General features: G+C 42.6%; 1 protein-coding gene across 3 annotated transcripts in view; it reads left to right on the forward strand.

Annotated features, from left to right (window-relative positions):
• adgrl1a (adhesion G protein-coupled receptor L1a) overlaps positions 1-23,834 on the forward strand; it is a 146,358-nt gene that overhangs the window by 111,611 nt on the left and 10,913 nt on the right. For all 3 annotated transcript variants that reach the window (XM_019264986.2, XM_019264985.2, XM_019264987.2), the window contains 18 exons: positions 4,765-4,972; positions 5,193-5,457; positions 6,779-7,106; positions 8,315-8,614; positions 10,018-10,121; positions 11,120-11,305; positions 11,503-11,541; positions 13,158-13,338; positions 13,513-13,635; positions 14,556-14,764; positions 14,859-15,032; positions 15,598-15,807; positions 16,290-16,510; positions 16,819-16,885; positions 17,067-17,158; positions 17,281-17,449; positions 17,672-17,827; positions 18,989-19,085. In XM_019264986.2, coding sequence (XP_019120531.1) covers positions 4,765-4,972; positions 5,193-5,457; positions 6,779-7,106; positions 8,315-8,614; positions 10,018-10,121; positions 11,120-11,305; positions 11,503-11,541; positions 13,158-13,338; positions 13,513-13,635; positions 14,556-14,764; positions 14,859-15,032; positions 15,598-15,807; positions 16,290-16,510; positions 16,819-16,885; positions 17,067-17,158; positions 17,281-17,449; positions 17,672-17,827; positions 18,989-19,085 — 3,129 coding nt within the window. The remainder of the gene's footprint in view (positions 1-4,764; positions 4,973-5,192; positions 5,458-6,778; positions 7,107-8,314; positions 8,615-10,017; positions 10,122-11,119; positions 11,306-11,502; positions 11,542-13,157; positions 13,339-13,512; positions 13,636-14,555; positions 14,765-14,858; positions 15,033-15,597; positions 15,808-16,289; positions 16,511-16,818; positions 16,886-17,066; positions 17,159-17,280; positions 17,450-17,671; positions 17,828-18,988; positions 19,086-23,834) is intronic.

Genomic DNA, 23,834 nt, shown 5'->3' on the forward strand with positions numbered 1-23,834 from the left:
TGTGTGTGTCCCAAGGGTGTATGTCTGTGTGTATATGTCTGTGCACGGCTGTTTGTACTGTATTGTGTTTTTACTCCTATGACTTGACCCCCCTTGTAGTGTAAAAGGAAGCGGAAACACAATGGGAGCCCCTCCCTTCTCCTTTCCTTATTTCTCTCTTCTTCTCTCACTATATGTCACTCCACAGAAGATTAACTCACTCCTAATTCTCATTTCACAGGAAATAACCTATTTACTCTCTCTTTACTCCGCTCCTCTCTGTCTTCTTGTTTGCACACACAGAACACGCTCACATCCTTTGCTTTCGTCTCTCTCTTTCTGCCTCTCTTTCTCTCTGAACTGCACACATGCATGCCTACACACACACATACAAACACAGAGTGAGACACAGCTACACACACTAATGGGCTGATGAATACACATCAACATACCATCAGGAGACTCCCTGCATACTCATGCGCAGGCACTAACCCTCAAAGCCCATTAACTGTCCAGCTCGGACGCAGGTTACATGCTATGTTCTATTCTGCCCCCTGCTGCCTGCGTATTGCACCTGCCAATAACAGGTGTGGGATTCAATTAGAGCAGCATGCTCGCAGCAGTCAGTCCTGAGAGCAGGCCATGATTGTGGACTGGGCAAAGGCGTGGGCCAGCAGTCTTCAGATCCCTGTATTTAAAAAAAACACAAACAACACAACACCATGAGGACGCCACTTTAGAAACAGCTGCCAACCATTGGCAGGGGGTGTTTAGATCATCAAAGTCATACATTAACCATCACCATGATGCTGTCACATCAAAACATTAAAAAACACCACGGATTGCAGAAGACAACCAAAATGAAATGTCTAAATTTAGCCCAAAGCTGTCAGCGCTCATTTTAATTGCGTTACCAGTCGATCACAAATCGCTGCTAGACACTAATGGGAGATATTTACTGTCATTCTCTGGAAGATTCTGTCGCTTTTATCATTTTATACTGCAGCTTCATATTGACAAGTAACAGCTGACCTGTGCCTGGGAAAGGGATTATAGAGATAAATAGTCAATTATTACAGCAGTATTTCCCTGTATGTTTGGCAGTAATTGGCATGCTAGAGTATGATAGCTACAGCCTGGGTTTTAATCCCTGATAAGGTAAGTTTCATTAGCCATCTGGCTAGTTTGTAGGGTAAAGAAGTGTTGTGTCTGCGCTTCCTGGTGACTTCACTTGGATGATCACGACTGCAAGATTTCCATCCGTACCCACAACAGGAATTAATCTATTAATCTAACTATCTCACATAATCCCAGATGGCTCTTAGTCCAGCTAACCTGCTCGAGCCAGACTAGGATAATGCCTAATCTCAAGATTTACGCCTAATGCTTAATGCCTAATACCTCATTCATGCTATGGTCATAATAGCCTCTTGTACTATAGACTCTACTGCTAGGGTTTGGCTGCTCCGGCTTCCCGCTGCTACAATCGCCCTTCACAGTTAGAGGGATGCAGAGTGAAGGAGAGCCAGAAAGAGCTGGTAAACAGGAAGGCAGCCGGGAAGGCTGGGGAGTGCAGGAGTTAATGAAGCCCCCTAGGCAAGGTTTGCAGGGTGTGAAGCATGGCCACTGTTTTTGTTTGGCCTGTAAATGTGTGTGTGTGTGTGTGTGTATGCATGTATGTATGTATGTCCTCATGGCCTGTGTGTACAGCCCGGAGGCCGTTGATGAGCCCCTTTGACACCGGGCCCACTCAACGACCAGTTCATTAGAATAAACCGAGGCTTGCTGATCGGCAGCCAGCAGGGTTCATATGGGAGAGCAAGGGAAAAGAGAGGAACATGGAGGAGGAAGGCAGGGGATGACAGACTGTTAGTCTATGCTGCACCACAGTGTTATTGTGATGATGAGCCCAATAGAGTACAGACTGCTACCAATTTAGGACAGGGCTTGAAGGTTAGGTGCAATAATGAACAGAATCACATGGTATCTTCGGGGGCGGGCAACATGTAGTGAGAGTAAATTGTATTGCAGACAACAACTATTTTGGAGCCATGATAGATTGTGGTGCATTCTTCTCTGTCTCTTACCTGTATATTATACCCCACTCATGACTTAGTGCATCATCCCTCTTCCTCCAAGGCTCTATATCCAATCCTAAACTTTTATTATTGTACTATCAGGAGATGTACTTTATACTTATGAATGTTACACTCTGTGTTTAACAACAGTTGGTATCCAAAGATTCAACTAATTTACTCTGTAGCTCAGGCTGTGCTTTCTTCTGTTCAGCAATGTTAATTAGCTTGACAGTCACACCTCTACAACAACACGAGCTAAAGTTAGTACATGTACAACCATGTTTATATTTTCATGCACTCAAACCAACAACATAAGCTCGATGATATCACAATCTTGTAGGTTTTTAGTAGCACACGTGATGTAGCTTTGTACTCGTACTTTTCATTGCAATCCAAATTAGTCCTGATATGCTCTCATTAAATCAGTCATCCTCTTTTGCTGTATGCTTGTGTTCATTTTTTCTTTGTGAGATGGATGCATTTTTTATGAAGGAAATTGAGGCATTACAGATTTACTCTGCCATTTTTGGTACTGTAATATGTATCATATTTACTGTAATGTGTATATAGAGTATATATTATTACCTACTTTTCTGGTTGGTCATCCTTTTTTGCGACTGTAGAGAACAGACTTGCATGTTTGTGTTTCTTTGTCCTTTATTGTACCTTGAGGCAGAGTGTTCCTGGCTTTGTTTATGGGTCACCTATATACAGAGCCTCTGCATTGCTTTCTGCATGCTGTTTATTTCTCCATTTACAGTAGCATTGTACTTTTGAGGCAATGTCCTACTTTTAGTGGTTGTTTTTTCCACTCGATATCTTTCTGCTCCGATAATACCTCACCCATTATGGCCTTTATTTGAAATATTATGGACTTCCGTTTATGTGCAGTGGACTCATACTGTGTCAAGATTGATAAAGATGTAATTTGATTGTGGTGCGAGGTAGAGTGTGCATAGAGGTTAGTCGAGAAATGCGTTGTTCAGCTGTCTGAAAGAGTCACATTTAGCCATTGCGCTGAACATTATTTTGCATATTTCAGTCACCCACGTTCGTATTTGCAAAGCAAACACCTCAGGCTTTCGAGAGAGCATTTTGGTTCGACAATGGAGCATGACAAGCCTCCTGTGAAGAATTTGTATTTAGAGTGTTTGTTTATGCCTGAGCTTGATTAGATTCCTGTTTGGCTGCCAGTCTCAGTCCCTGTTGGACCCCTTCAGACAGAACAAGCTAATTCCTAAGTGGCCCAGCACCACAGATCACCAGCCACTATTAATAACAGCATGCAAGGCAGCGAGAAGAGAAAGCTGGATTTCTAAAAGCCTGAAGTAACTCCTCCGTATCACTATTATGATTTTCCTTATGCTCCAGATCCAGACGCCATGCAATATTCAAGACAGTTTCAGCCTAGACTGATCCATCACTTTAACAGTCACTGCGTGTGTCGATGTGCGCATGTATCTGGTGTTTTATACCGGTTTGCATTGGGATTGTGTGTGTGTGTGTATGAGTGCATCCGTGTGTGCTGTATGTCATCTGTGTCCAAATGCCCCTGCAGCGTCCAATTAGTTCAGAGATGCATTCAATCATGAGGTGACCAGCAGGTGTCTGGTTCTGTCGCAACCCCAAGCCAGAGAGCCACATAAATAAGCTGGCAGAGGAGACGTAGGGACTCCTCAGCTGTTTTATTCTGTAGTGCCTCCAACTCTCTCTCCTTCTCTCTCTCTCTCTCTCTCTCTCTTTCTCTCTCTCTCTCTCGCTCTCTGTCGCTGGTACCCCTGTGATGTCAGAGTGGCGAGGATGCCAGCAGCTTTTCTCATAGATCACCTGACACGCCCGGAGGTCCCAGGGCACTCTCTCTGTCAGGCAGGGACACACTGTGTCAGGCAGCCAATTTACACCAGTCCCGAGTGGATGACCTCCACCTGCCTAAAGTAGGCATCCTGTGTGTGTGTGTGTGTTCTTGTTTTGGTATATGGATTGTGTGCAAGGATTCCCATGTATTTCTGTGTGTGTCCATGTCTGTTTGGAACAGGGACTGTAGTTTGTGTCTGTATTTGTACGTGTGGGTGTGTGAAGCTGAGTTGCAGCTGCAGAGGAAGGGAAGGCCTGGCCAACCTCACATCTTTACCCCAGGATGCTTTTTTTCTTTAAGGCATTACTCTTGACTGAGAGCCAAATTTGAGTCCTAATAAAACAAGCTCCACAATTACTGTTTTACCAGAGCAGAGAAGCAGAGGTCTTTGAAATAGAAAATGCACAATCAAATAAAAAGTAGGGCAAGATAAATTAGATTAGAGACTGCATCTAAGCCGCCGCGGCAGCCAGAAATCTCCCATTTATCATATCCAGACACTTTCCGACCACAATTCTGATGTTCTACAAATGAGCTTTTATATGTTTCTTCATTATAAATCTGATATTGTACCTCACCCTCACCTCACTCCCCCCTCTCTCCCATTCTCTTCTGAGTCTTTGTCTCCTTTTCAATTCTCAAACTTACTTTTATCTACTCACATCTTTCTTCCATCCCCTCCATGTCTCTCTCCTTTTCTATGTTCCGTGGTCTTTGGCCTTTTCCCATTTCCTCTCTCCCTACCCTGCCATCACCATCTGCATTTTTACAATGCTTTGTTTTTCATTTTGTATCTCTTCCTTTTTTCCTTCTTCTCCTCCTTTCTGCTTCAACACACTTCCTCTGGGCCAGTCTTTGTGTGTCCAGGGACACTGCTGCGGGTGCAAGCAGCCAGCTCTCTGCAAGAGGCGGAGCACCAGGCAGGAGCCTGGTGTAAGGACCCACTGCAGTCTGGGGACCGTCTGTACGTCATGCCCTGGACCCCCTATCGCACTGACATGCTGTATGAATATGCCTCCTGGGAAGACTTCAAACAGAACAGAGCCACCACCACCTACAAGTGAGGGCGCCTCCCACTGTCCTGGATGATCAAATAGCATCTGCTGCTGTATTGATTTATTGGCTTTTGATGTGGATATGGATGATGATGGCAAAATGGTACCACTGTGGTGTCAGCTTGCACACAGTGAGGCCATCTTGTAGGACTGTGTCCTGCAGTGTCGATGAATTGAGTTGTTCTCGTGGATTTCTGCATCACTTAAATGATTCTCTCTCAACAGGTTGCCCAACAGAGTTGACGGCACAGGGTTTGTGGTGTACGATGGTGCAGTATTTTATAACAAAGAACGCACACGAAACATAGTCAAGTATGATCTACGGACGCGCATCAAGAGCGGCGAGGCCATTATCACAAACGCCAACTACCATGACACCTCGCCCTACCGCTGGGGAGGGAAATCGGATATTGATCTGGCTGTGGATGAGAATGGCCTGTGGGTGATCTACGCCACTGAGGCCAACAACGGACGACTAGTAGTCAGCCAGGTGGGAGAGCAGTGCTGCTCAGAAGGGGATGAGATGTGGAGTGGATTATACAAAAATCTCATTTGACTAGTCAGGCGAAAGGTTATATGTCACACATGAATGACTTGCACAGGATGTTGTTGGCCAAGAAAAGGACTCACATAATCCCATCATATGCAGACACTAATATTCACTGGTGAGGTTTGGTTAGGTGCACCACAACAAGGTTCTTTCAGACTTTAGTAATTCATGAATTACTAATTACTAAATTACTAAAACATTTCATAATATAACAACTTTCAATCATTAAAATGTGGCATAGTTTAGAACCATACTGTCACCTGTAATCCAAAGCCACATTACTTTACCCTGCTCCCTCGACAAACTCAAAACATGATCCATCACTATGAACTTTGGGACATTCATATTTTAATACCAGTTGTTTTTTGTTTCTTAACAAACAAAACTGCAATCAGGCAGCAAGTTTCCACACAAACAGAGTTTAAATTAATGTGTTGTTCAGAGATACGGGTCCCATTTATTATCACTATCTTTGACCTTAACAGGAAATTGTTTTTCAAACTATAGAAGTTAAACTATCCATCTAAAATATCAAAGCCTGCATGAGCTATGAGAGTGTAGAATAATGGAGCAACAAAGTAATAAACAAGAAAGTGATCACATTCATCGTCAAGGAATTGTTTGGTTTCTGGGGAGCTTTATTATTTTTTTCTGCTTACCCAGAGTTCAACAAACACATGGAAGTCTCTGTTATGCCTCGGCATGCAGTTTGAAGGTATATTGAGCAGAAGGAAGCTTTGCATTAAGACAAATAAACATTTCCCTCCAAAGCTGAGGGTTTAATTACTTTTTAAATGTTTTTACAAGTGCTTACAAATCTTAACAATATTGTTCAGAACCACTATTTGCACTGCTGTGTAAACACAAGTAATATGAGAAATGTTACATCAAATAATTTCTTCTTTAAGGGACTTAATAGAAACTTTGCGAGGCAGCTGAACTCGTGAAAGTATCTGGTGCCATCAGGTTAACTTATTAAATACTCAATTAAGTTTTCTTAATCAGGCATTCATCTTTGGGTTTTTGTAATTTTTGGAAGTTTAATGAGCTGCTACTGTACCATAGACTTCCACTAATTGAGCTACTAAATGTAAAGTTTAACATACCTTCAAACTGCACATATAAAAACAAACTAGTTGGCTAGTCTCAGTCTTATGAACTTTATTTATTGATCTTTAACACAAAAGCCAAACTATGTCTTCAGTACAGTTGTATTTACATGAAGTATTGGCTAAATTTAGCAAATATTCTTTGTTCATAGGTGAACCCTTACACACTGCGCTTTGAAGGCACCTGGGAGACCAGCTTCGACAAGAGGATGGCATCGAACGCCTTCATGGCATGCGGTGTGCTTTACGCAGTGCGGTCTGTCTACCAGGACGATGACAGTGAAGCAGGTGGCGACCTGGTGATGTATGCCTACAATACCAACCGTGCCCGCGAGGAGCCTGTGAACATCCCTTTCCCGAACCCCTATCAGTATATTTCCTCTGTGGACTACAACCCTCGAGACAACCAGCTTTATGTCTGGAACAACTACAATGTATTGCGCTACGCGCTGGAGTTTGGACCACCAGACCCGACCACAGGTAAGGAGTGATCCCGTCGAAAGAACACAGAAACAGTGTCTGTCTAGAGTAGTAAATGTGCTTTTGGCATATACATCTCCTTCTGGGAGACATTGAGCATCATGCAAATTGGTGGATAACTAAAAGGTTACTGCAAAAAAGTATGTGTGTTTCCCCCTTTATACTTCCGATGCTGCCTTTTTAGTATCCGTTGAACAAAAGCTCTTATGTTAACTTGTCTTATGTTAAGTGAGTAAGTGTTGATTTAGCTTAGAAATTGACAGATTTATCTCTTATCTTTTATATCTGTATATATCAGTGAATATTTTATATTCAAAGAACATGGAATTATGAAGAAATCCTATGAATAATGAAGAGTGTTGAAAAAAAGAAAAAAAGGTTTTGCTTGATCAGGGAACACTTGAAACAGCTCATGCTGTACGTGTTTGTGAGTGTTTCTTATCTGACATTTGGGCGCCTCAGATATCAAATCATTGTATTTCCATTCCCAGCCATAGTTACAGTAAAGAGCAGCCTCTCAGGTATGACTGCTATACCACTTCATTTCAACTTCTCTGTGTCATGGATAATGAAAAAGTCATTCTGAAATGATAAGGGGGAGGATGAAATGAGAACACCACAGTGCATTTTGGCAGTCCATCAATATGAGAGGGAGGTTTGGATGTATATCTGAGCCACATAAAGGCCTGTATAAAGCTCGAATTAGGCCCAGAGAGAGTAGAGGCAGAGACACACGGGCGGCGGCACTCAAAGAGTTGTGCGCTGACTCTGCTTTTGATCAGTTAGGATTTTGTAGTTGTGATGTGTTGCTTTTATCTTCACATTAGGTTTGGTTGTTAGTGATGGTGACTTCTCTGATACATTTGATCAATTATTTACTTCTCCTCGACTTTGTGATGATGCTTTCTCTCCATCTCCCCCCTTGCTTCTCCTTGTCCCCCTGGAGAACAGGCTTTGAGGGGCTCAAAAAAAGTATTTGTCACCCCAATTATTGTCAGGCTAACTTTTGAACTTAACTTCTTAGAGATATCTTACATTAACATGCATGTGTCCTTCACTCTCTTGATCTGTCTTTTTTTTACTGTTCTCTAACAAATCCCCTACATCCTTTTTGTAACTCTCTAAATGTCTCTCAGTCACTCTGGATCTCTTTCATAGTCTATAACTCTGCCTTCTCTTCTCTCTGTATTACTCTTGGGTTACCACAGGCCCTCTGACCACCACCCAAGTGACCACCACTCTTCCAGCCAGGCCCTTCTACTCCAGTGCCAGCCCCTCTACAGCCCGCCCTCTGCCCCCCACCTCACGCCCAATTGGCTCTATCAACAAGCACCCTGATCTTCGACCAATCACAGCTACTGTCCCTGTCACCCGCCGACCACCACCACCACCTCCTCCTCAAGGCCCGGAGCCCCATGTCTGTGAGGCCAAGCTGGTTCGTGGAGTCCAGTGGCCCACCACGCAGAGAGGAGAAACAGTGGATCGACCGTGTCCCAAAGGATCTCTAGGTGAGGACATCTGCATGTGTGTATTTTTAAATACACATAATGCATGTGCATTTTTTTCCATTCCATGAAACAAACAACATGGGTGTTTCATGTAGCAGCGTACTTACACAGTAAGTCCTCCATGCACGTGAGTGTTTGTGCTTGCGGTATATCTGCATGTGCCCAAGTGATCAGCATGTTTGTGCTCTCACACTTGTTTTTTTCCACTGTTGTCCTCTTCTGTCCCTGCGTTGGTCCCACCAGCAGGCACAGTCCCCGAGGACACACAGATGAAAGCCTGTCCTCCACAAATGAAAGGCTCATCTCCCACAGAAACAGAGCTGATTGAAAGTAACGAATAATGAAGTGAAAGGCTACAAAACACAGCCTTTACCTCCCTTCATGTTAGTTTCTATACCTCTAAACACGCAGCTATCAGAAAGCTCTCTTTAATCACAGAAGAAGAAAAAAGAAATTTCCCTCCATCTTCCTCTCCAGTGCCTTTCACTGTTTCTGTATGTTCTCTGTGAAAACGGCAGTAACATTAATTTAGCAGCTGGCTTAATTGCCAAGTCTTGGCAGAGCTCTTAAACCCAGTCTGTGGTCCATGGAGGAGCGTACAGAGAAATTTGAGGAGAGAGAGAGAAGAAAAAAATCAGAGAGAAAAGAGGGTACGAAATGCAACGGCACATCTGCTCTGATCCTTCTACAACTGTGAAGCGTTGCTGCATTGTGTCTGTCGTCTCTGCTCTTCTGTTATGCTTCTATCTATCTCTCTCTCTCTCTCTCTCTCTGTCTCTCTCTCCCCCTCTCCCCCTTGTCTTCGTGACTCGATGTTGGTTATTTGTGTTAGCAGCAGCAAATAGACCCTTTCCCGCTTGGTGTCCTTTCTCTGAACCCTCGTAACTAAACAGAAACACCTCGCTGGAAATGAGGGTTGGTGGAAGGTGCTTCACTTCAGGTGTTTTTATTTGACAGTGAGGGATCATACCTGATGTCTTCAGTGTGTGTGTCTGTGTGTGTGTGTGCACAGTAAATGTTGCGTCTGCACATGTCCCTTTTTAAAGCATTCTTTTTAGAGCATGAAAGCCTGTTCCGCCCCTGCTGTTTTCTTCCTCCCTTTCTCTTCTCTCACTTTCTCACTGCCCTACACTCCATTATTTAACCTTTTCCACTTCTGACCCATTTTCTCTCCAACTTCTTTCTCTGCCCCCTCCCTCCTTCTTTCCCTTTCATTTTCAAACCTTTTGAGTATTACATTTTTAAAATTAATTTCATTTCATTTTTCTTGGTTTAAAAAAAAAAAATCACTTTTTTTTTGTGCTCATCCTCTTAGACGTTCCCCTTAATTGCAGACCCCTAATGCTTATTATCTCTTCATTACTTCCACCTCCTCTGTTTCTTCTCCCTCTGCTTGTCTCCAGGTATCGCTTCGTTCCAGTGCTTGGCGGAGCAAGTCATGTGGAACCCACGGGGTCCTGACCTGAGTAACTGCACCTCCCCGTGGGTCAACCAGGTGGCCCAAAAGGTGAGACCTGGAGCCTTACCCACTGGCCATAGGTCTGTCCCCTTTCTCTGCCCCACTGCCCTCACCATCCTCCCTGTCCACCTCCACATGCACATTAACATATCTCCAAGGCTAGGCCTGATTAAAATACAGACTAATTTCAACTGGCCCTTCATTACAAGGCATCTGCTCTTGATACTTAATTAACTCTCTTTTTTCACTAATACACTTTAATTACGGCTAGGTTAAATTATTTTAAAAAATTAGGCTTAGGGCTTCACAGCTTGTGAGTAGTCTGCCACTTAAATATCGCCATCATAGTTGTATCATGCATTATACCTGTGTAGTAGTGAGACATCATGGTCTCTAGAAGATGCATAAAGATTTTAACTTTGCTTTCTGCTATTTAAATTGTTAAACTGTGTTACTATATACACTGCAGTAATCTGATCAATCCCCAATTTTGGTTTTAGAAAAGTCCATATAAATGGTCAAAAACTGGTTTATGTGGCTACATTTGTGCAGAAGAAAACCCTGATAATTTAGCCATGCTTACTCTTGATCAGCTTTCTTAAAGGTAAAGTGCGTGCATGTGCCTGGAAGGGAGAGTAACATCACGTTCAAAAGCAACAACATTGGAAGAATCTATTATACCTTCTCCTCTTGGCAAAAATCAATTGCAATTGCAAAGTGCTTGCTAACGGTGTGATTTGCAAGCGAAACAGCACAAGGAAGAATAAAAACCTCACAGTGTTTTCTACATTGCCCATCTTTGTCAGCAATGATGCAAAAGGATGTGATATATTTTTTTTCTGGTACTGAAGAAATGGTACAAGTTTTTTTGTTAGTTCTGAGACTCGATTATTCTCATCATCTTTGTGTGCATGTGAACATTCACCAGTTTGCGTTCAGCAGCCACTGTAAATATCACTCAGTTAATTGAAGCAGATCTGTTTTATCCTCCCTGTATGTAAAGATGAATATATACGTGTATCTCATTTGCGTGTCTTCATGTGCAGATAAAGAGCGGCGAGAATGCTGCCAACATAGCTGGAGAGCTGATGAACCACACACGGGGTCGGATTCAGGCTGGAGATGTCAGCTCGACGGTGCGACTGATTGAGCAACTGCTGGACATACTGGACGCTCAGCTTCAGGCCCTGAGGCCTGGAAACAAGGAGTCAGCTGCACGAAACTACAACAAGGTAGAAGAAAGTATAAACCCTCAAACACTCTTAAGTACACACATGCTCACGCCTATATTTAATTCGAGCATTAGAAAAGGACGCCGAGGTTAATGTGAATTTACCCCCCTAGTGCACATCCAAGGACGAGTGAGTTTTTAATTTACAGTTTTTTTTGTTTAGCTATTTAATTCCTGGCTTTGTTTTCTGCCTTCCAGCTCCAGAAGCGAGAGCGGACCTGTCGAGCTTACATTCAGGTAGCTTTTCTCTTTTATCTGCCTGCTTTACATGCCTGTGGAGTGGGACTGCTATGTGACTAAGAATAGGGAAGATAAATCCTAGAGTAGACTGGGTTTGTGGATGAGATTCCTTTGGCTCAGTGCTCTGTATTATGATTTATATTGCCTTTGGAATCATCATTTCTCTGGTTTGTACAGAAGAGCAGTGTGTAAGTAAGTTTTGATATAACTCCCAACAGACAACAAGTGCAGTATTTAAATGTTAGTGTATTTCCTAGAGCAGTGAAAGCTGATTTATAGTTTTTCTATTGCTTATGGTAGATATCTTTGAAATATGGGTTCAGTTAATGTGGAAGTCATCTGTCTTTGACATAATCTTAGCTTCGTTGGACTGTGCCTAACTGTATAATACTGGCCTTGGCCCTCATTGTGTTGTACAATAAGGTACAATATCTGCGGCTCTGAGAAAATGTAATTTGACGATAGTATGAAAGGCAACAGTTTGTGCTACTACACCCCTCTGTGCTTTTTCAATATTTGTGCAATATCTCTAGTTCTGAGAAAGCTGTAATGTAATATCATGAAAAGGCCTTGTGTATGCTCCTTCGTAATGATGAAATGCGGCACTCTGCAGCACACAGCCTTTTGTGTGTCTTGACCTGTCTGCAGCGTATTGTAATATGACACCGCATCTTCTGATCTCTGTCGGTGCAAGATGAATGTAAAGGCTGCTGTGTAGTATGTAACAGACCATTATTTTTTGTCACTCGCTGCAAGGTAGCTTAGTATAACCGCACTGTTCAAGGGATAAACCAAGAACCCTTCGTCTTTGTCTTCTGTAGCGGATAGAGCGCATTCTGATGCAAAATTCATTTTGTTAACAGCAACGCTCTTTATTCCACACAGCAGTCAATCCTTCATTTTGAGAGGCCTGAGCAAGAGAATTACATGATTCATCAAGCAGGCTACTCCAATAAATTGGATAGCTGATACAACCATCAAAATTGCCATTAAATGAATTGTAAGTGTGAAATAGAATGGTGATATGTCTGACAGCACAGTAATAAATGTAGTGCAGGGGAGTGATGAGTTTCTCGGACATTATAGTTAAATAGTAGTGACTTTGTATATTGAAGTGGTCAAGTCATATGTTTACACCTAACAATATGGTACAAAGAGTAATTATCGAAGAATGAGTAATAAAGTAATCAAGAACTAAATGATGTTACTGATTAATAGTTAATGGAACCTCCTGGGAACTGGGAACAGACATTATTTCTTAATGAATTGTTCCTGAGTTACTCAGAATTGTGTACTAAGTGGCACAAAAACAGTAAATAATAATTATTGCCCTATTATTATGGCCTATGTTGTTTTGAGTCCTGTCATGTGCAGCAGAATATCATACTAAATATCTGTTCTTCATGATTACTTTAAAGACTAAAAAACAAGTAGCATTATCACAATATTCACATCTGTCACTATATGTAAGTTATTCAATATTAATCAGTTAGTTCTTGATTTGTTTGTTACTCGTTTCTTGTCAACTGCTCAGGATTTTGTGTATGTTGTTGTAAAGTGTTCCCAGTAATAGCAGTAATAGTCATGAATGCTACACCTCCTGCATGTGCCAGGCGGTGGTGCAGACAGTGGACAACTTGCTGCGTCCCGAGGCCCTGGAGTCGTGGCAGGACATGAACAGCACGGAGCAGGCCCACACTGCCACCATGCTACTGGATGTCCTAGAAAAAGGAGCTTTCCTGCTTGCCAACAACATGTATGGGAATCACTTTTCTGACAGAGCAGCCAGCATTGGTAAGAAAACAGTACTAATCGTGTTAATTATGGTGATGTATGTAATGTATGATAAAACATGGTTTGGATCAGCTCCGTACCCCGAGGATGTGACTCAAATTATCCTTGGTTGTTTTGTTTTTTTTACATCTGTTACAGCATAGATTAATATTTTTGCGTGCTGTGCTTCATCAGATCTCGAGGTGCATGTTCTCAACACAGAGATGGACCTGCAGGACTTGTCCTTCCCACAGAACTATGCCAGCGACAGCACCATCCAGCTCTCGGCTTCCACAATCAAACAGTACAGTCGCAACGGTCAGCAGTCCTTACCCCGCCCCATCCTCACTCCAAGGCCTGAAAAATCGTACTGTCCTCTGCAGCCCACTCTTATGTTTCCATCTGCATTTTCATGCAAGCTTAAAACAATCTGCATGCAGTTGACTACGTTATTGGTTCATAATAGTAGGCTAATCAGATTAACAAAAGTGCTGAGACAATTTCTTTTCTTGATGGTTTCTTAACAGCAGCCTTAATAGAATAGCTGGGGAGGCGTGTAGATTACAATCGGCCCCAGTCTGACAGAGCAATCTCAGCACTCCCTCTCTTCTCTCTTCCCCATTCCATTCCCTCGCTCCGTCTCTCCGCCATCTTATCCCTCTCTCTCATCTCTCTTGTTTCTAACCCCCCCCCCCCCCCCCTCCCCCCCCCCCCACTCTCCATCGCTCCCCTCCTCCTTCCATGGCCCCTCATCCCCATACCCTTTTCTGTTTTCTGTCTCCGTTCGACTCTGCAGTAGGAACGAGATTAGAATGATTGAAACAAACGCACATGAAATATTCATATGGAATAATAAGAGATCTGTGAATGCTTGAGGGATGAATGTTCCATTGCCCTCCACATTAAATCTCGCTCTCTTCCACCAGTCAAAATGAAACGGTCCTTACCATCATTCTAACCTTCACTAACTCTGTCTCTCTGTCTCCCTCTCACTCCCCCTGTCACTCCCCACTCTCTATCTCTGTCACTCTCGCTGCCATTACCATATTATGCCCCCATTTTTGTATTTGGTCTTTTTTTCCTTCCCATGCCTCCTCCTCCCCCCTTTATCATTCAGTCTGTATCTCCCTTTTAATATAACATCTGCCTTTTTTCTCTTCACTCTTGGTCTCGTATTCTCTCTGTTTCATTTTTTCCTCTTCCTCTTTTTTTTACGTTTCTCTCCCTCCAATGTGCAGGACAAGTCAAGGTGGTGTTCATTCTATATAAAAACTTGGGATCCTTCCTGTCCACCAAGAACGCCACAGTGAAGAATGAAGTGGACGGGCTAAGCCATGAAAAGAAGCGCCTGGCGGTCAACTCCCATGTTATTGCTGCCTCCATCAATAAAGAGTCCAGCAGAGTGTTTCTCACTGAACCTGTGGTCTTCACACTTAAACACCTACAGGTGGCCTAATTCAGTCCTTAAAATGCCTAATTTACAGTCTGACATATCCCATTAGTATGTTGCATGATCCCTCCATTTGTTTTATTTTCCTCAGTTGGAGAATTATTACACTCCAAATTGCTCCTTCTGGAACTACTCTGAACGCTCCATGACAGGCCAGTGGTCATCGCAGGGCTGCAGGCTGCTGGATACCAACAGCACACACACCACCTGCTCCTGCAGCCACCTCACCAACTTCGCCTTGCTCATGGCTCACCACGAACCCGATGTAAGTAAACAAGGGCGTGGCAGGCACGCGGCGAAAATGGAAGTGGAGTAATTTATGCAGACGTTCATTCGTGCAAGCATTAGTGTTCGCTCACTCTCAGTCACACACCCTCACACACACGCACATTAATGTATCCTCTCAAGGCTGACAAGCTCTTTGTTTTGAATTTTCTCTTTTCCTTCTTTCACTCCGACGTTCAGGGAGACGCACGCTTACAAATTCATGTCCTGCTACTTCTAGCTGACATTCACATGAATTTGAATGTCATGTATTTTTTTCAGGACGTCTTGTCTCTTGTCTCTACACTTTAGCTCCTTGCATATATTTACAAATATTAAATAAAGCAATTTTGCTCTTTCTCTCCCCTCCCCCTGTTCTATCTATCCCCCTTTTGTTTCTTCCTTCCACTGTTCTCCCATCTATCTCTGTACTCCTCATCTCCCATTCTGCTGTCTTGTCCTATATTTTCCCCTCTCTGTTTGTCTGATTCTGCTCTGTATCTGTGTCCCATTGTCCTCTCCTTTTTCACCCCACATTTGTTTATGCCACACTACCCGTACCTCAGTACCAGGGTCGAATGCATGAACTGATCCTGTTTGTGATCACCTGGGTGGGGATTGTCATCTCCCTGGTCTGTCTAGCCATCTGCATCTCCACTTTCTGCTTCCTGCGGGGCCTGCAGACAGACCGCAACACCATCCACAAGAATCTGTGCATCAACCTCTTCATCGCCGAGCTGCTCTTCCTCATCGGCATCGACAAGACAGAATACCATGTGAGTTTGTTGCCACATTCAAGCCTGATAGCTGCCAAAAATGGGGTTTTGCTTGGAACGTATTATTAGATTTTTATTGCCCCTTTGATAAAGCAGTACTGCAGTACATCCCCTCAGTTGACACGCCTGTGACATTGAACGAAAGTGAATGACATGATCAGGTTAGTTTTTGTATTTTCCAACTTGAAAATGGCATGGAGAGTTACAGCATAACACAACTTTTTATTGAATCGTGACTGTGAACCTAAAATTGAGGAAGTGTGTCATTACGTTACTCTATAAAACATTTACTGCACTGAGTAATGAATTACCACTCAATAATATGCAAAGAGCCAGTCACCCAGAGGGCAGTTTTTCATTTTCGTCTGTGAATGTCCAAAACTACTATTTGATAGTGACTCTGTTCATTCCTTCCTTTCTTATCCTTTCGTCCCTCCTCTTCTTCTCCTCCCTCTACTCTTTCCCTTTGCCGCTATCCTCAGATTGCCTGTCCCATCTTTGCTGGTCTTCTGCATTTCTTCTTTTTGGCCGCCTTCTCCTGGATGTGTCTAGAGGGTGTGCAGCTCTATCTCATGCTGGTGGAGGTCTTTGAGAGCGAGTACTCCCGCAAAAAGTACTACTATCTGTGCGGATACTGCTTCCCTGCACTGGTGGTGGGCATCTCTGCGGCCATAGACTACAGGAGCTATGGGACCAAGAAAGCGTACGTGTGAAGACAGGCCTTTTGCACCTGCAGATTGAGAAGTAGGATTACGCTATTCCCCCAGCTGGAAATGTAATATGCAGTGCTGTGTGAACAGCTCTTGCACCTCCCCGCGGACCAGCTTTTCTGAACACACTTAGCCAAAGCCCGATGATTAGCCTTCATAAGATAATCCACTGAGACAGGGAAATAGTGTGTGCATGCCTGCCTGTGTGTGCGCGCATTTGTGTGCACGTGCCTGAGTGTGTATGTATTTCTTCCTGAGCGTAGTTGCGTGTAACTCTCTCTTCTCCTCTGTGCCACTCCAGATGCTGGCTGCGAGTGGATAACTACTTCATCTGGAGCTTCATTGGACCCGTTTCATTTGTTATTATGGTATTAGCTTTACTGTCAGACAGTATTATTCCCTTCTCTATTTTCAAATCAACCAGCCAAACCAAAAGTATTTCATCATGCTTGCTTTGTGAAGTTATTAACAGTACAAAGTCAGTATTTTTGGAACAGACCGTAAAGTTCACTGCATATTTATCTGATTGTTCCATTGTTCTGTCCTCAGCTCAACCTCATTTTCCTTATGATCACTTTACACAAGATGGTCCGCAACTCTTCAGCACTCAAACCTGATTCCAGCCGCCTGGATAACATTAAGTGAGTTCTAGTTTAATTTAATGGGAGTCATACTCCTTGAGACAAGTGTGTGTGTTTTTTAAGAAACTTCTGATTAAAAATTAAATTAAATTGACTTTTTTTTGTGCATCAAATTCCATCAGGTCATGGGCTCTGGGGGCCATTGCTCTGCTGTTCCTCCTGGGGCTGACGTGGGCCTTTGGCCTCCTCTTTATCAACGAGAACACAGTAATCATGGCCTACCTCTTCACCACCTTCAATGCCTTCCAGGGCATGTTCATCTTCATCTTCCACTGTGCCCTCCAGAAGAAGGTAAGAAATCCAAAATGAGTCTCTGTATTATTATGGTCACCATTAGTAGAAAGAAGAAATGCTGACATTCAGAGTAATTGCAGTAAGTACATTTAGTTGTTGCTGTTTGTTAAAAGCCTCTGTTGCCCCACATTGGGTCCAGGCTATTGAACTAAGTGTTTGTGTTTATGAGCGGCTTTAAAACCTGCCCACTGTGCTGGTGGTGTTATTTTTTTTTTACAGGTCCATAAGGAGTACAGTAAGTGTCTGCGTCACTCCTACTGCTGCAGTCGCACCTCCACCACCAGCTCCCACGGCTCCCTGAAGAACTCGGGCCTGCGTGCCAACAACCGCTACTACAGCGGCAGCCAAGCTCGCCATGCAGCAGCCCACAGACAGGTGCGGACAGGATAGACCCACACACACATAAATGAATGTTGGTGCACACAAAGCAGTACTTTTGTTCATCTTTACACATCAGTCAGACCCCCACTGAGTTTTAGGATTGTGTTTTTTCCGTGAGCAAATGAAAAGTAAATCTGCCCGTGCGGCAAAATGATTTCACTTGTTTTCAGTGGAAATCAGCTTGTTTCTGTGGAATGAAATAAAAAAAAAAATCAATTTTTTTGAATCAAATGAGTCTCTTGATACCATCTGACTTTTTATTTAGAACACTGTCAAAAATGGTGTCAAAACAAAATGAATAGCTTTGGAAACAAGAGAAATTTCCTCACCGTGCTGTTATATTTTTTTCCCTTGTTTAAAAGGTCTCTTATGTAATTCTAAAGTACAAAATGAGTGTATCTGCGGGGGTTTGATTGCTGATCAATACCAATGACTCACAGATTACTTTGTGAAGCGCTCAAATTTACTTACTTACTTCGCTTTTCAACCCACAGTCACGTTGTTTGCCAGTGACGAGAGAAGCATGTGAAACATCGGTGTTAGAATACATTTTGTTCTCAGTGACAGAGCAGTATTAATATATACATCATGTTATTTCATGTGGGTATTTGTTGTTTCTGCCGCTGATCTGGTCTAATCAGCCAGATTAGATCTGAACCTGTTGTGAAATTTTAACGTTTATGTTTCTATTCATCACCAGCAGCTCTGTGCTTACCGCAGTAGATGAGTCATTAATCTAAATATCCTTTATAGTCAACGTACTATATATAGACACAGGCATGCGTAAAAACTGGGCATGCATATGTACAATGGCACAGCCACATACAATACACACATATTGACAGTTAGTTCTTAAAATGAACAAATAAGCTTCCCCACAGTGTAATACAACGCTTCCAAATATTGCAATCGTGTCTTACACATCTCGAGTTTATTAGCACCACTCTTGATAACATGACATAGCTGTGTGCCTCTTTCCCCAACGCCTCTATCCCTTTGTCTGGCACGTTTGCCTATTGTTCTTTGCGGATTAGAGCGAGCCCCACAGTTTTGATTACAGCAGCCCCACTGAGTTACAAAGTCTACCCGCCGCGTTTCTATATTTAACTTGTTGTCTGTTTGCTGCCACTCACTGCGCTGTGCTCCTTCTTCCAGAGTCGGATCCGCAGGATGTGGAACGACACGGTTCGGAAGCAGACGGAATCTTCTTTCATGGCGGGAGATATCAATAGCACCCCAACACTCAACCGTGGTGAGGCCTCCCTCTATCACTGCTCCGCTTCCCCTCTGTTAAGTTATGCACGCTTAAATGCACCCAAACACTTAGATTCACACACACTCATATAGGCTTACACAACGGCACAATAACAAATAAAGCACGGGAATAGAGAGTACAGAGCTAAGGCAAAGCACTGTTATTCAGTATTGAATGTGCACTTATGATAATATACAGGATGATGAAATACAACATGTATTAAGGTTAACTAATGATTCAGATGGCTTTGCAGCCAGTGGGCTGACCAGCTAATAGCAGTTAGAACAGCAATGCATGTATCTTAAATTGAATAACACATGGTTGAAGGCTGCCTGGTAGGTGGTGGCTTTCGGTTTGTAATGCAGTGGCAGCTGCTGGTCAGTAAAAGCACTTAGCAACAGCAGAAATATATAGAGCTCAAACACTCCATTATGTGAATATGTGTGTGGGTGTGTTGGTGGTATTTGTGAGTTTATGTTCTTTCTGGAAACTACCCAATGAACTCATGTTATATATAATATATATGTGTGTGTATACACACACACACACACACACACACATAGAGATATATAATATATAAATATATATATTACAACACACACACATATATGTTGGAAGAACTCATATTACATATAGTACTCATTATGCAGAATGGCCCATTTCAGAATAATATAAAATATATAACTGGATTATAATTATTAATACATTAATCTATAAGCACTTGGTAATGCAGCTGGTAAAAGAGGAGCTAATCAACTTCTTTATATAATGATGGCTTAATCCGAATAGTACATCAAATTTCTTTTGTTGATTATATTTTTTGTATTATAATCCGATTATTGGCTTCCAAAGTTTTGTGGACTAGAAGTATAAAGTAGCATTAAATGGAAATACTTATGTAATGTGCAAGTACCAATCAAACTGTACAATAGTCAAGTGCAATAGTTGATTAATTTTAAGTAGTTACTGTAAATTCCACCACTGCATCAATTACAAGTAAATCTGTGAGCATAATTCTCTCTCGACTGTTGATAACCAACAGAATAATCAACCAGTTCTTGCAATTTGTCTTTGCTGTCTTAATTTTATTTTGTACTTTTACAAAAAAAAAATATCTTAATAATAATTAATATCACAATAAATCTGCACTGTGTTGCATTATGTTGTGTTTCCACAGAAATCATTAATGTATCTAGTGATATATCATAAAAAGCTTGTGCGTGAAATGATTATTAAAGCAAATTATTGTAATAGTAATGTACAATAAGTTAACCTGAGAGTGCCATCCCTAGTTTAAACTCCTTCAACCTTTTTTATAGTTGTGTGAAATCAATCATATCCAAACACACATTTTTTTCCTTTTCCTGAATGCAGTGACACATGCATCCCCTCTGAACCCACACAGCCCAGACCTGAAGAAGTCAGAAATGTTTGTGTAGTCACTAATTGTCTCAGCAACTGATGGTGTCACCACCACCACCACATCCATGAGCGGCATGGACAACGTCAGGGCTCAGGTTCTGGATTTTGGAGGAGGAGGGTAAGGGGGGCTGTTGATGAGGACACAGAGGCAGTTGCTAAATCAGCCGTCACTCTCTATGCTAATTTCATCCATTTTCTTTTTAATGAACTGATTAGCGTGTGAGCGAACAGGGGGTAATTATTCTAATTGAGTAGAGTGACAGAAGCAAGGCAGGGGGTGAGGAAGAGGGGTGCTACAAGTGAGCTGGATGGATGAGGGGTGTGTGCGTGTGTATGTATGTATGTAGGTACTGTGTGTGTGGTCGGACGGGTTAGTTTCGCGAGCTTTTCGTCACGATAGAGCAATCACCAGCGCCGTTGAGAGATGTGGATCATTCCATGTTGCGCTGTCAAACACAAGCAGCTGTGCTGTGAAGCCTTTATTTTCTGGGCTTCTGAGAAAAGTTTGTCAGTTGGCAGAAAGTGAAAGACAAAGGGGAGTGCAGGAGGGAGTTAGAGGAAAAGAGGGTTATGTGGGGAGAGGCACTATCATGGAGGAGTAATTAAAGAGGCTGAATCTGTAGAAGAGATGCTGCGTTGTTACGCTGGCATCTCTCGATCTCTTTGATTTCTCCACTTCACTCTTTATGAACCACAATCTCTTCCTGACAATAGTATATGTGTCCAGAAGATGAGGCCTGCATTAATACACACACCACACACACACACACACACACACACACACACACACACAAACACACACACACACACACGCACCCACACACAGGCTCCCATTGCCCTACTTCCTCTCCTCACTTAAAGCCAGTTCCTTTAATTTTCTACAGGATATTCTATGAGGTACACATAGGCAGCTAATCCCAACTAATTGGTGTTGTTTGTAAAAAAAAAAAATTCTGGCATGAGGAACTAAGAAAATGTGGTTGAGTCAAGAAAGCAGCACGAGCCAGAGAATGGAGGGAACGGGGTTTGTGTGGCATGCCAGAAAGATGGACAGGGGAAGTGAAAGAGGAGGGGAGACAAATAAATAGCTGTGTGTGACGCATATTTTATTTTTTTTTTAGAATTCCCTGCTCTCTTGCTGTGTGATGAACGGTAAGCGTGAGACCTGAAGGTTGCACTTTGCCTTGGACACTCTCCGTCATGCTGTCCTATTTTAATTTCATGGCATTTCGTTTGAGTTGCCTCAGGCTGGAGCATACATGGGCATTATACAACATTCTCAGTGCGCCATTTCTTTGAATTATATTTGTCTTGTAGTGGCATTCACATTTCACTGAAATTAACTGTGTTTCAATGGCTGCACCCCTAGACACATAATGGCATGCATTACTGTCTCCCCCATCTGACTACATTGTCAGGAGTCACAGAAAAAAAAAAAAGAATGGCAGTGCTCCAAACAGTACCTTTCCCCTGCAATTTTATTCTTACTCAAAGGTTACAATCATCAGGCATAAACACTGAGGAGAACACTGTGAAATGCATTACTCCATAAAACACCGGCATAACAAAAATAGCCCCATCATAAACGGTAATATTTTTATGATTCCAGATGTTATTACTGAGTCCGGAAACGTGAATTTCAAAACGTTACACCTATTGTGAAGTGTTTCTGCTTGTGCTCGCTTTGCATACGTTTGAGGCAAAAATAAGAGGCTGTTTATGTTCATGTTCATTCTTAAATGTTGTGTCTTGCAGCGACCATGGGAAACCACCTTCTGACGAACCTGTGTTACAGACTCGTACTGGTTACCTCTCCTTACAACACTCTGCTGGCTGAGAGCTTCATCCACTCACCTGGTGTCTTCAACTCTACGGTTAGCTCTCATAAATGCTCCGGTCTTTTTGTGCCATAGTCAGCAAGTGGTGTACAAGCATGCACGCCGCTGGCTCCTTGTCCGTTACCTGGTCACACAAACTCACTAGTATTGCGTGCTTGCACATGTGTGTGTGTGTGTGTGTGTGGTGTGTGTGTCGTGAGCCATTTGTGTGTTGTTTTTTCAGACTATGTAGCTGTCAGACGGATTCACTAGACTGGAGCAGAACTGAGCCAAACAGTGCCTACAGCCTAACCAGCCATCTGGTCAGATCTTGAATCTTTATGAGAACAGCCACAAATTGATTAGAAGTTTAGCTACAGCTGTGACTGCCAGAAATCTAGAGGACATTTTTCCTGTTCCCAGACTGACAAAGTAGTCGGCTTAAATCTTGATGGCCAATAAGGGATCAGAGTGTTGCTGGCAGGGACAGTCCATCTGGGTGTAGGTCGGTCAGGTGTAAGTGCTCATTACAAGTGCCTGTGTGTGTGTATATATTGGCTTCTATCTCAGAGTGGGGCTCTTTAAACAGTCTAATGGCTGTTTTATCACATTGCTGCATTCCCACACCACTCTTTGGATGCCTATAACTGCTGAATTAGACATGTTCTGGTAATTGCTCCACTACAGTACCAATATTCACTTGGTAAGCGAGAACTAGACTGCGTGGGTGGCTGGTCGTTGGCTGAGTGTGCACCCGCAGAGCAGGCCCAGTATCTAAGGACTGAAATTAAGGCGGCGTTTCTGTTAAATATTTAAAGCCTCTCCACACAATACGTCAAGCCTGATGGCCACAGGCCTGGCAGCCAAGACATTTTAGAAGAAGTGGGAGAGGAGTAGGGAGAGCACTTATAGAATCTAATTCCCACACCACCGCTGAAGAAGAACGTTGATTAAAGTCATTCTAGACATTAAATTTAAAAATGAACACACACTTCTCGCTTTTTGGGCAGCTGTGGCTTTTGCTTTTGCTGTGAGACGGTAATCTGGCAGAAAAAGCAGAACAACTTTGGGTGTTGAAGGGAAGTCGTAAAATAAACTGCTGCTGTTTTTAGGTTTTGTATGAATTATACATGTATCCAGGTATCACTGACAGAGGTAAATAAATATCTGGCTTAGATATAATGTTGGAGGATATGATGTCAACAAACAGGAGTAGTCTGCATAATCAGATTAATGTGTTGTGAATGTGGTAAGAGTTGGAAGGTTGGATGAGAGGACGCAGAGAAAGAAAAGGGTGTGGACAAGGATTTATTCCTTTATGGTTCCCTTTTGAAATGTGTTAAAAACAAATGCATCAAGTTAATGTTGCATCATTAAAGAACACTTACTGACTAGTGTCTTTCATTTTATTCACTCCACATGACTTTCTCTGGTACGCACAGGAACGTTCCGTGACCCAAGTAAGTGTAATTTACCGTACTTCACATTACTGTAAACTACTTCAGCT

The sequence above is a fragment of the Larimichthys crocea genome, chromosome XII, assembly GCF_000972845.2.
Source record: "Larimichthys crocea isolate SSNF chromosome XII, L_crocea_2.0, whole genome shotgun sequence".
Classification (NCBI taxonomy): Eukaryota; Metazoa; Chordata; class Actinopteri; family Sciaenidae; genus Larimichthys; species Larimichthys crocea.